Raw genomic sequence first — 12,863 nt, 5'->3', positions numbered from 1 at the left:
TAAACTAACATGGCGATCGGGCTGAAACTATAGCTACAAGCTATCTAAGGATGGTACTATAGAACGCCACCTCAAGGTAGGCCTAGTGGCGCCATCTGTTGGGCAGGCCGGAAACTTATCAATCCACCCTCGTATTATTAACTCTGATTTTAATAAGTCTATTAATAAGATTAATGGGATAGCCATTTTAAATCAAAGTTTCTTGTATTAGTTAAATATTCTCTGTTCTAAATTTAATGGAAGACAATTTAGTAACTCTATCTATGAGTCTGAAAATCATTACTTTCTTTTGTGACCAAGGATGTTGTGATAAGAAATCTAGATACCTTCGAGACCATGTGGGTTTGTGGTACCAACGTCTCAAAAATGTAACGTAATGTTATTTTCCTTTTCAAAAGTGAATTTAAGGTTACAGTCAAATGAGTTGAAAATTTCTAAAACTTCAAGTAATTTTGATTTAGGAATTATCATAAAAATATCATCAACATATCTCTTATACAAAGGTATTTCAAAATTTAAAGTTGAGAGACAATAAATTTCTAGAACATTCATGACAATGTCCGCTATCACAGGAGAAAGAGGAGATTCCTTGACTATTCCTTCCATTTGTTTATAATTTTTGTTATTGAATTTAAAATATGCAGATTTTAAGCAAAGCTCCTCTGCATTGCAAAATTCACCTCTTGGTATTAAAGTGTATGGAGCTATTTCTATTTTTTCTCAGCAAATTTTAAGGAGATGTTAAAATTGTTAATAAAAAAATAAATAAGATTCAATTATAATTTATTTAATACATAATAAAGGGTGCCAATGCATTTTCAATCCAATTAGACGAAAAGCGATTTCAACCTAACACGTACGAAAAATTGCTTGAAAATGTGTAGAAAACGGAAATATACATGGTTATATAATAAATATTAATAATAATAAATATACATGGTCCCAAAACGAAAAGGAAGGCAAAAGGCATATATGGTTTAACATCGCAGGCATGGAAAGATTAGGAATTAGAGAAAATAAATTGAAAAAAATAAAACTAAGAAATAATTAATTTTTTAACTAAAAAATATCATTTGTCAACAAAAATGATATAAGTACATTTTAGTTTCGAAGAAAATAATTTGCAAAAGAAAATTATAAAAAATTGAATTCTCAACGAAAAAAAGGATTTAAACAAAAAAGATAAATTTTCAATTAAAAACCCGATTTTCAACAAACACTTGGATTGTTCAGTTTTTAGTCAAAGAAATTAATTTTCAATAAAAAAAAATGTAATTGAAAAATGTAGCTGAATTTTATTATGAAACAGATGATTTTTTACCAAATAGTTTAATCTTTAACGATAAAATATCGATTTTTAATCCAGAAAATTAATTTTCTACCAAAAAATAATGTTTTTCAACAAAAAATTGAATTTTGAACCAAAAAAGATAAATTCTAAATTTAAAATATAAATTTTGAATCACTAATGGCATTATTATAATCAAATTTTCTTTTACATAAATTAGCTGTTTATCAGCTAAAAAGAAATTTTTAACAAAATAATCGAATCCTCAATGAAAAAGATGAACTTTAAACAGGAATATTATTTGTCCTAAAAAATGAAAAATCGTCAACAAAATCCATTGCGTTTCAAAAATATAATTGATTTTTAAACCAAAAATATAATTTTTCAACAAAAAATGATGTAAGTATATCTCACCTTTGTAGGAATTAATTTTAAAAAAGCGATTTGAACCGAATAGTTGAATGTTCAATCAAAAAGATGAATTTTCCATTAAGAAGATTAATTTTTTACAAAAACAAACGAGTGTATTACAAGAAAAAAAAATTTTGAATTAAAAATGTTGATTTTTAACCAATAATGGATAATTAAGTTTTTATGAGAAGAATAATTTTTTACAAGAAAAGACGAAGTTTTAAAAAAATCCATAAGCTTTTAAACAAATAGGTCATTTTTTAAATAAGGCAGGTTCTGCACCTCAAGTCACATAATCTATCATGAACGGAATCATGTTGTTTTTACATTAAATACGGTGAGAAGTATTTTTTGATATAAGCAAAAAAATTATTTGAATTTTGACATTTACGTTTAAAAGAATTATTGTTAACTAATAAGATAAATGTTCTACCAAAAAGGCGAATTTTCAAACAATTGCTTGATTTTTGAACGAAAAGAAAACATTTTTTTACATTTTTTTGTATAAAATATTCAACAATTTAGTTAAATTTTTCTTCTTTCTTGACTACAAATTTTTTTGTTTGAAAATTGATCTCTTCGGGTAGAAACTTGATTTTCGGACTGAACATGAACTATTTGGTTTAAGGTTGAACTACCATTTTCGAAATTTTGTTTGCCTTGTTAAAGATTCATTATTTGAGTTAAAAATTTATCTAAGTGGCTGCAAATTTGACAATTTTTTAAAAAATGCATTTTTTGGTTTATTTCGGCTGTTATTGTTTTAAAATATAATTTTGTAGTTGAACCATCAACTATTACATTTTTCTTCCAAGTTTTATCTTTTTTAGTTGTTAAAATAACAAATGAAAATGCTTTTGAATGCGAACGAAAGGAATATATTAATTACTGAGGGTGAAGGAAGTGAATTACTTGATACGCAGGTTAAAAAATTTGCTAACTTGATAAATAAAAACTGTGTTTTAAAAATGTCAAGTGCCTCATGTAAAGAATACGATTATCATTAACGTAAGTTAGAAAATTATAATAAATGTTATTCTTCAACATCAGATATGAATTAATTTTCTAACAAAAAAGATCTAATGTAGAATAAAATAGTTCTTCTAATTATTTTATACAAATATTTCGTAAAATACATTATATATAAATTACATAGACATGCTAAGAATTTATTTTATTTTTTGTCGTAAAAAAAGAATAGGCACGCGCGATCAATAATTGCTGCGGGTGATTTAAACTCAAAACAATCAGCCTGAAATAGCAGAATAACTAACAAAATCGGAAAACAATGATTTGAAATAATAAATAACAGGAATCTCTGCGTTTCAGCACCAGACTCTCACAGCTTTCCCCTCAGAATTAAAAACATAAATCTGACATCAACTTAGCAATCATCAAAAATAACTCTTATGACCACGAGATTTTTACTATAGATGAGCTTGACCCATACCATAAACCAGTTAACAAATAAACCGTTAACAAATACGATCCACCCCCCCCCCCCTGAGATGGAAGACCTTATCGATGCCCATAATAAACTCTGCCAAACTAATCGAATAACTGAAAGCTGCATTTTTTAAACACAATCAATCACATGCATAAAACAATAGCAATTAAAGTTCAGAAGCAAACAAATATTTCACCCCGATCAAAATTTAGCGCTCTCTCATATTGAAAAACCAAATATTTCAGCAGAAAATTAGAAAATAATTTCGCTCCACATGACGAGTTTTCAGACCCCCAACATATCTCTGAATTCTGGAAAATTGTTTCCGAATGTTTTGAAGTCTTTAGCATTGATAACTTTAAGAACATAACATATGAAAAAAGAACCAAACAAATCGAAAATACTAAAAATAATAAAGCTCCAGGCACTGATTCAATTACAAAAGCCCTCAAAAAGCTTCCTTTCTCATTCCCAACTTTCCTTGCTCTTATATTCAATAGCTGTATTCAATTAATCTACATTTTTGAATCTTACAAAATACCTTACATATTAGTTTTTCAGAAGAAAGCCAAGGATCAATATCATTTAACCAACTACAGGCGCATTAGTCTTCTTAAGATAATGAGCTTAAGCTCACTAAAACCATTAACATAAATTTTAATCTAAGAAAACTTTCTGCAGCTTTTTTCTTGGTGAAGAAAAAGCTTTTGATAGTGGCTGGCATGTAAGACTTCTTAGAAAACTAATTCACTACAACTACTATTTATTTTAATACTTTTAAGCCTGTCTCAACACGCAGGCTGTTATCAAGCAGAATAGTCTAATTATAACAAAAAATGATTTAACAACAGCAACAAAAGAATTTTATACGAAATAGCTAAATTTGCAATGAAAATATTTAATTACGACCAAGCAGTTGGAAAAAAAAGATATTGATTAAAAAAAGACCAAGTTGTTTAATTTGCAAGTCAAGAAATAAAATGTTCTACTTGACAGTTAAGTTTTCTGTCCGAAAATACTAATTTACTCAAAGAAATTTAATTTTTTACTAAACAGAATAGCTTTCTAGGAATTGTGTAATTTTCAACAAAATAATAAAATTATTGACAAGAAAAATTAATCTTTCAACAAAAATATAACAGTAAACTTTTCATTCAAAAAGAGTGTACTTTCAACCAAAAATATTTTGATTTTTAACGGAAGAGATTAATTGAAAATTGAAAAAATTAATATTCAAATAGATTAGTTCAATTTTTAGTTTTAGAAATCCAATTGAATGAAGATCTACTGAAGTAGGAAAGAGATATAGCTATTTTTTGCATCCGGTTTCTCTATTATAATTTACATTATAAAAATGTTATAAACTAACATTTAATCCTCCTTTTCGATTAGATATAAGAAATTTCTAATGTGTATTTTTTATTCTCCAGTTTGTAGTTATTTTGGGAAAGGCAAACAAACCTCGCGAAGAAGATGTTCAAGCTTTGGAAGAATCATTTGAAGTTCTGAGCGTATTTCTTCAAACCAGCAGATTCGTTGCTGGGGATTCCATTACTGTGGCTGATTATAGTATTATTACTACTGTAACTACTGCAGAGGTCAATTTTAGATTAAAATTAATTAATTCATATTTATAACATCTTAGGATCGAATTTGAATAAATTAATATTGATCATTTGATTTCAGGCATTCGGTTTCGACATAGGGCGCTACGACAATGTCGCTTCTTGGTACCAAGTTTGTAGAAGAGATATGAAAAAGTTTGGCTTTGATGAAATTAACATAACTGGTGCCAGAACTTTGGGTACTATGTTTAAAACAAACTCAAAAGAACAGGCTCAATCGCTTATTAAATTGTAAAATTGAGAACAGTTCTAAAAATTACGTCATCTTATTTTGAACAATTTTTCCACCCCACTTTTTCTTCGGCGCAGATCAAAAGTCCAACTCTCAAAAGAGGGGAAATAGGATAATTCTTCCTGAAAATCGCAGAATAAATTGTTAAAATTAAAACTAATGTATAGATACTGATTCAATACAAAACATGATTGGAAATCAACCTTATCATGAAAAATGGTTGAAATTCACCCAAAGAAAATTTTTTGCTATTGAAGAGATGCATTTTAAACGAAAGAGTTTTTGAGTTTTCCGGCTAAAAAAATTAATGTTTTAAAAATTAGTTTACTTTCAGTCCCGGCAAGATGAATTTTTAACGTAAAATTTCATTATTAACCATGAAAGATGATTTTAAAATAAATATCTGAATTTTTAAAAACAACCTAAATTAGTTTAAGAAAAAATATTTGAATTTAAAACCAAATAGTTTAACTTTGAAGCAAACAAGATACATTTTTTATGAGACACTTGGATTTTCGATCCAGAAGGATGAATTTTTCATCTTTAAAGAACAGCATAAATCATAACAACTTAAATTTGCGATTAAATAATTACATTTTCCATTACAAAATTCAATTTTCGACGAAATAGTTGAATTTTTAATTTAAAAAATACATTTTTAACTCTACTGTTAAATTTCCAACCAAAACGACGAATCTTCAACAAAAGCAACAGAAATTTTTTTTTAAAGAAGTTTAACTTTTAACCAAGCTGTTTAGTTATTAATAAAAAAATTATTTCTTAACGAAAAGTATAGTAGATGATATTTCAAATAAAAAAGGTAATTAATTTTAAATCAATATAAGTTAAACTTCAACAAAATCGTCAATTGTACCGTAAAATGTAACATTTGATATTTTATATAAAAAAGATTGAAATTTTTAGTTCATCAAAAGATTAAAACAAGAAGATGAATTTTTAAAATAGATTTATTTTCTGGAAAAACATTTTATTTTAAACTAACTTGATCGCTTTTTAATCAGAAATGGAATCGGTAAATCTTCAGATCCAAAAACTCACTCTCATCCAAAAAAAAAGGTATCTTCAATGAAATACTTAAATGTTAACTACAAATGAAATAGGTCTCTTTTTAGTTACTAAATGTAATAAAATTGCCAATCTTGATTTTTTCAATCAATTCAAAAAATTATTGTTCGAAGATTTAAATTTCATGTGTTTCTTGGCTCGAGAATATTCACAAAATTTGCCCCCTCCCCCACCCCGCCTCTATCGTAAGTGTAACGTAGTTTTTGGACGGCTTCTCGCTTTCCAATTTTAATTTTATTGTTTCCTTATAATGTTAATAATAATCCTTAAAATGTAATGCTTCCTAATATTATTATTCTTATAGATAACTATTATTATTAGTTGTATTGATTATTATCACGAGTTATATAGCATTATATGCATCGTTATATGATTCAAATTAAACAAACGAGAAGATTTTTTCCAACTATTTTTTTTCCATAAAAAGCCGAATCTGTTTATATCTATTATTTACATTTCAGATTATTATAAGATTTGGAGTAAGTGTGGATTTCGAAACAGGGAGGGTACGTGGGTTAGCATTCAATAAAAAAAATGTGATGGAAACTTTAAATTAAAATGTTTAAAATTATAGCCAAGAAAATGAATGATTACAAAAGCAATTCAATTATCAACCAAAAAATAAATATTTTTTTTTTTAAATCGTGTTATTTCACAGCAAGGAATATTTTTCAGTTGAGGAAGATAATCAAATTTGACGTTTTTTGTTTATAAATATACATTTGCAGCAGAAAAGTTCATTTTTAGCCGAATAGTAAAAATTGTTACCGAAAAGATAAATTTTCAAACCATAAAAATAGTTGTATGTTCAAAAAATACGAGTTTTCGAGTATAAAGTATAATTATCCATAGAAAACAAAAATTTTGAGACAAAAAAAAAATTTTTTCACTGAATTGTTCAATTTACAAGCTAAGATGATGAAATTTAAACAAAATAGTTAAATTCTAAAAAAAAAAAATTGTTTACAGAAGTTTTGCATTTTCCACTCAGAGATATATTCTAGAATAAAAAAAAAATTTCATTAAATAGTGGGATTTTTCACAAAAAATGTGAATTCTTAACCCAGAAGATTAGTTTTCTACTAAAAAAGATGAATTTTCAACATGATAGTTGAATTTCTACCGAAGAAGAATTTCTCAGGCATATAATAATTTTTAACAAAATTGTGGGATTTTTAAGCCCAAAAGTCGAGTTTTTTCGAAAATGGTTGAATTTTGAAATTGAAAATTTGTAGAAAAAGAAAATAATTTTATATAAAACAGACATATTAAACTCAACTAAAACAGATTAATTTTTTAATGAACAGTTAAACATTCCATAGTGACAATTAAAATTCTTCTTAATTATACAATTTTTATTTGTTCTTCTTCACTATTTTTCATAGTGTGGGAAGATAAACACTTTTATAACTTGTTAAATAACTTATTATCTCGAAACAAAAATAAACATTTTTGAGACAATTTAAAAAACGAACTTTATACAAAACTGTTCGATTTCCGACTAGAAAATATGAAATATTTACTAAAAACTTAATTTCAAACCACACAGTTGAATTTTCAGTTAAATAATCAATTTTCTACTGAAAAATGTGCGAATTAAAAAAAATGTAAACTTTTAATAAAAAAAATTAATTTGTATAAAATAAGTTAAACTTATGAACAACTATTTAAGTCTTACAGCATTTAAAACTAAGAAAAAATTAAATTTTGACAAAAAGAAATAAGTTTTCAACCCAAAAAGACGAATTTGCAACAACAAAAAAAACGAATTCATTTTTAAGGGGACACATTATAGCAAATTACAAGCATTTTTAACTAACTAGTTTAACTAAAGAAAAAATAGTTTCATTTTAGTTTCAAAAAGATGATTTTTTTGTAAGGCAGTTCAATTTTTCAACTAAAAAGTTAATGTTTAATAAAAAAATAATCATTTTCTACCAAAAATATGGAATTTTCATTTGAAAAGGCTAATTTTTGACGGGCAGTTTAATTTTCGAACAAAAAAGGTTACTTTTTACAAAATAGTTGGACCATCAATCCTTAACAATATTCAATTAAATGAAACATTTTTTTGTTGTTAAAATTTAACTTTTTTATTGAAAATTCTTCGGTTCCGGGAATTTTGTAAAAAATTCTATGGTTTAAAGAAAATAGTTTTCGTGGGTTAAAAATTCTATTATTCTAGTAGAAGTATCATATTTCTTTATCATAAATGAAATTTGAACTATTTGATCGAAATATTGGTTGAATTTAACTTTTTTTTATTTCAAATAAAAAATTTTTTGACTGACATATCATCTATTATATTCTGTATTGAAAATTCATTTTTAAGTAAATAATTATTTTTTTAACTAAAAATGTAACTATTTGGTTCAAAATTTAACTGTTTTGTTGGAAATTAAGTTGGTTATTTAAAATTCATATTCTTGGATTAAAAATATAACTCTTTTGTAGAAAATTGATTTTTTAATTGAAAATTATGTTTCTTCAATGAAAATTTATATATTTTATTTTCGGTTAAAGTTTGATCTTTTTAATTTTTGAAATTCAACTACTTAATTAAAGCTTTATGTAATTTGCCAAAAATTCTAAATTTTTTATGAATTTTCTTTTGCTTTATTGACTAAAAATTCTTGCGTGATTTAAATCTTAAATCTTCAAATTTTTGTTATCGTTGAAGATTTATCTCTTTTTATAGATATTTGTTTGTTAAAACTGCAACTTTATAGGCAAAAATCTATTTCATTTGTTTGAGGATTTAGCTACTTTGTTGAAACTTCTTTCCTTTTGGTTCAATTGAAATGTTGTAATAAATATCTTGACTTTTTAATTAATTTTCTCTTAATTTTTCATTCCTAAAAGCTATGGATTACAGTATTTTATTTCTAATTATTTTAGAACTCAACAATTAGATAATCATTTGCTAAAATTTATAAAGAATTTTTCTTTAGTACTCTGTGACCTAATTAGTAACATTATTCGAATAATTTTTTTAATTAAAAATTTTTTACAAAAAATAATATTACAGTTTTTTGAAATTTGATACTTATTTCTATGAAGTAACAAAAAATGTCTATCCAACGAAGAAATCCAGTAATTTTTTCGGATCAATGCATGAGTAATCGGGTTAAATACATGGACAGAAGTTCTCTATTTTTTAAATGCTCAAATGTTACTTTATCATCTCGAAAATTAAGTAAATATGCAAACAAAATGTTTAGTCATAAACATTTATGAATATACTGTGAGGAATAAATTTATCAAATGTAAAAAATTATGTCAAGAATTCTGGCCCCTCCACTCAATCGTAAAAAATTTATAAAAGCTTAAGCCCTTTACCAAGTCCTTCAAAAAATATTTTTGATATCTCTATCGTTACCTCTACTAACTAAAAAATTGTATTTTCTAACGAATTTTTAAATCAAAATTTTCATGTAGTGACACGTTGCCAAACTCAAATATTCTAGCATATGGTGATAAATAATGAGGACTTTACATTAATAAAATTCTTTTTTTAAATTTCAGTTCTATAAAACTATTTACGACTTGAAATTTGTAATCACACCTTTCATCACATATTTTTTTACAAACAAAATTTTGTATTTATTGTCACGTTGCCGGATTCAAATGTAGTAGCATACGGAAATCAAAATTTGACAACTATACATTATATTCGACAGTACGCGTCCCGCATTCAGTGTGTGATTGACATTTAAGAAATTTAAATTAGACCAAAATCCAAATTGAAATCCCATTTAACGTCCAGTAATCAAATTGATGCAAAATCCTGTGAAATAAAACAAGAATCCAACGACCAAATTTGGACCACAACGAATAAACAAAAACCAAAAATCCTATTTTGATCTGAAAAAAAAACAAAAAACAAATAGAATTTTCGGACAGCAAAAAAAAAGAGGAAAGAAGAATGAGAAGGAAGCCAACCACATCCCCTTCCTTTCCTTTTTCTTTCTTTCGTCTTCTTTATATTTATTATCATAAAATTACAATAGAATAAAAAACATGAATGATTAAATTTGCAGTACCAAAGTTTCGGTACACGTACAGTACCCTTATCAAGGCAAGAAAAATTTAAGTGGTAGAAATTGACAGCAGCCACAAACAAGTGCTCTCTCTTTGATACCTGAGAATCGAATGAGAACATCAGTTCAATAGTTTTAGAAATTTGACCAAAAAATGGAAAAGCAAAAGTATTTAACGAACTATATTCCTTTAACTCTTTCTGACTATCTACAAGAAAATGATTAATCTCTTTGTTATTGATTTGTTGAACTCTAATTGCAATATATTTCTCAATTAACTTTTTTGGATAATGATTCAGAAAAAGGATATTCCTAACAATATTCAAATTTCTTGTGTAAAATGAATAATGGGACAAACCTAGAGCTCTATCAACTAAGTTTGTAATTACTGCAATTTTGTTTTGAAAGGGATGAGCAGAAAGGAAATTTTAAATTCTACTGAGTATGTACTTTTTCTGTATTAATTGGTAATAATAGTATTATCCCAACCCTTAATTACTTCTATGTCCAAAAAACTGATATTATAATCCTATTCTATTTCATGAGTAAATTGAAATTTTGGATGAAAACGTGTTAAAAGTATCAATGACGATCTGTAACTTTTCTAGAGGAATACATAATAAGGTATCGTCGACAAACCGAAAATAAAAAGGAAAAACAAAATCTAATTTCCCAAAAACAAAAACCTCCAAATCTTCCATCACTAGTTCTGCCAAAATTGGAGAAATGACTGAACCTATGGTTGTACCAGACTTCTGTCTATAGAAAGATTCATTAAATTTAAAATAAGTTGACTCCATAATAAAAACTATCCCTTCAATAAAATCTTTTTGACATAATCGAGTACGGGTTTTTATATTAGCTCATCTACTTAAAATTGCCTTTTTAACTAATTCAGGGAGTATAATCGGAAACATTGCAATAACATCCAAAGTAATTATTACATGGTCATCCGGAACCTTTTTTTGAACGATACTTTTTCGAAATTCGCAGCTATTTTTGACATTATATTTAGAAGTTGTGATAAAGTCCTTGAGAATCAAATTAAAATTTTGTTCTAAAAATGTCGTGGGAGTTTTAATAGTTGAAATAATTATTCTTAAGGAATAGCCATCTTTGTGAATCTTTCTCAAAGCATAACATCTTGCTAGAAATGTGTCTTCAGTGTCAATATCAGTCCATCTTATATCCTTTCCCAGAAGTTCTTTCTTTCTCCAATTATCAAGCATCTTAAAAATGTCTCTTTTTAATTTTCTTAACGGATTTTTATGTAGTAATTCAAAATTATCATTATCAGAAAGCAAATTCTCCATATCCCTGATATAATTCGATTTTTTCATGCAAACAGTAATACTGCCTTTATCAGCATTCATGCAAACCACATCATGGTTGTTTCTCAGAAACTCTTTCGTCATCATGAAATCTTTAGAAATTCTACGATCAATATAACTGATATGCAAACTATTTTTCTCAACAAAGCTCTTTGATAAATGTAAGACCTTGTTTTGGAAATCCTGCTGATCCAAAATAGGAATTTTGTGTAAATTTGCTTCAACATCTTTTACTATTTCCATCATTTGTTTTGCCTTAGTTTTTATCACACAGTTACTAAAACCTTGACCTAATCTGAGAATATCTGTGACTGAATCAGGAATTTGAATATCTGTCAAATTAACAAACCAAGGATCACAAACCATAATTGCATCTTTCTGAACACCTCAGGACCATGTTTAACACTTATCTGATTAAAAACACAATAACATAGAAATGACCTCCAGTCCAAGTCAGCTAAATCAAAATTTAAGAAATTTAAATTACAGCAAAATCCAAATTAAAAATCCCATTTAATGTCCAATAATCAAATTGATGCAAAATCCTGTTAAATAAAACAATAATCCAACCACCAAATTTGAATCACAAAGAATAAAGGAAAAACAAAAATCCGATTGTAATCTAAAAAAAAAACAAATAAAATTTTCGAACAAAAATAAAAAAGAGGAAAGAAAAATGAGAACAGGATTATAAAATCAGTTTTTTGGACATAAATGTAATTAAGGGCTGGGATTGTAATATTATTACCACTTGGTACAAAAAAGTACATATTAAGGTAGAATTTTAAATTTCCTTTCTGCTCATCCCTTTCAAAACAAACTTGCAGTAATAAAAGACTTAGTTGACAAAGCTCTAGGTTTGTCCCATTATTCATTTCACACAAGAAATTTGAAAATTGTTAGGAATATCCTTTTTCTGAATCATTATCCAAAAAAGTTAATTGAGAAACATATTGCAACTAGAGTTCAACAAATCAAAAACAAAGAGATTAATAATTTGCTTGTAGATAATCAGAAAGAGTTGAACGAATATAGTTCGTTAATTAATTTTGTTTTTCCATTTTTTGGTCAAATTTCTAAAACTATTGAACTGATGTTAAAAAAATTTTTAATTCCGCATTCTATTTAAAATGAATAAGGTGATAAATTTTTGCAAAGATCCTTAAGTAATTTTGAAAAGGGTGCTGTTGTCTAGAAAATCACTTGCAGGATTTGTAAGATGAATTACGCGGGACAGACTGGCAGACTTCTTAATACTAGGATAGAGGAGCACAAAAGTGATGTTCGTTTGGAACGCTGTTATACAGTCTGTCAAGTTAAAGCGTGGGTGCATTTACTCGCAGTCGGTAAGGTGTATCGACATGATTTTGGTGTCAAAATATTAAGAAGAGCTCCCTCTTTCA

The 12,863-nt window shown here is 26.6% G+C and overlaps 1 protein-coding gene across 1 annotated transcript in view; it reads left to right on the top strand.

Moving 5' to 3' along the window:
- The window catches only part of LOC117170809 (glutathione S-transferase 1-like), a 42,120-nt gene that overhangs the window by 16,391 nt on the left and 12,866 nt on the right, over positions 1–12,863 (top strand). Inside the window, exons 4-5 of the mRNA XM_033357851.1 lie at positions 4,577–4,744; positions 4,833–4,950. Coding sequence (XP_033213742.1) covers positions 4,577–4,744; positions 4,833–4,950 — 286 coding nt within the window. The remainder of the gene's footprint in view (positions 1–4,576; positions 4,745–4,832; positions 4,951–12,863) is intronic.

This window comes from Belonocnema kinseyi, chromosome 4, assembly GCF_010883055.1.
Source record: "Belonocnema kinseyi isolate 2016_QV_RU_SX_M_011 chromosome 4, B_treatae_v1, whole genome shotgun sequence".
In the NCBI taxonomy this organism is placed as follows: Eukaryota; Metazoa; Arthropoda; class Insecta; order Hymenoptera; family Cynipidae; genus Belonocnema; species Belonocnema kinseyi.
The sequence above is the reverse complement of the archived record's forward strand: the minus strand, read 5'-3'. Positions and strand labels throughout refer to the sequence as shown.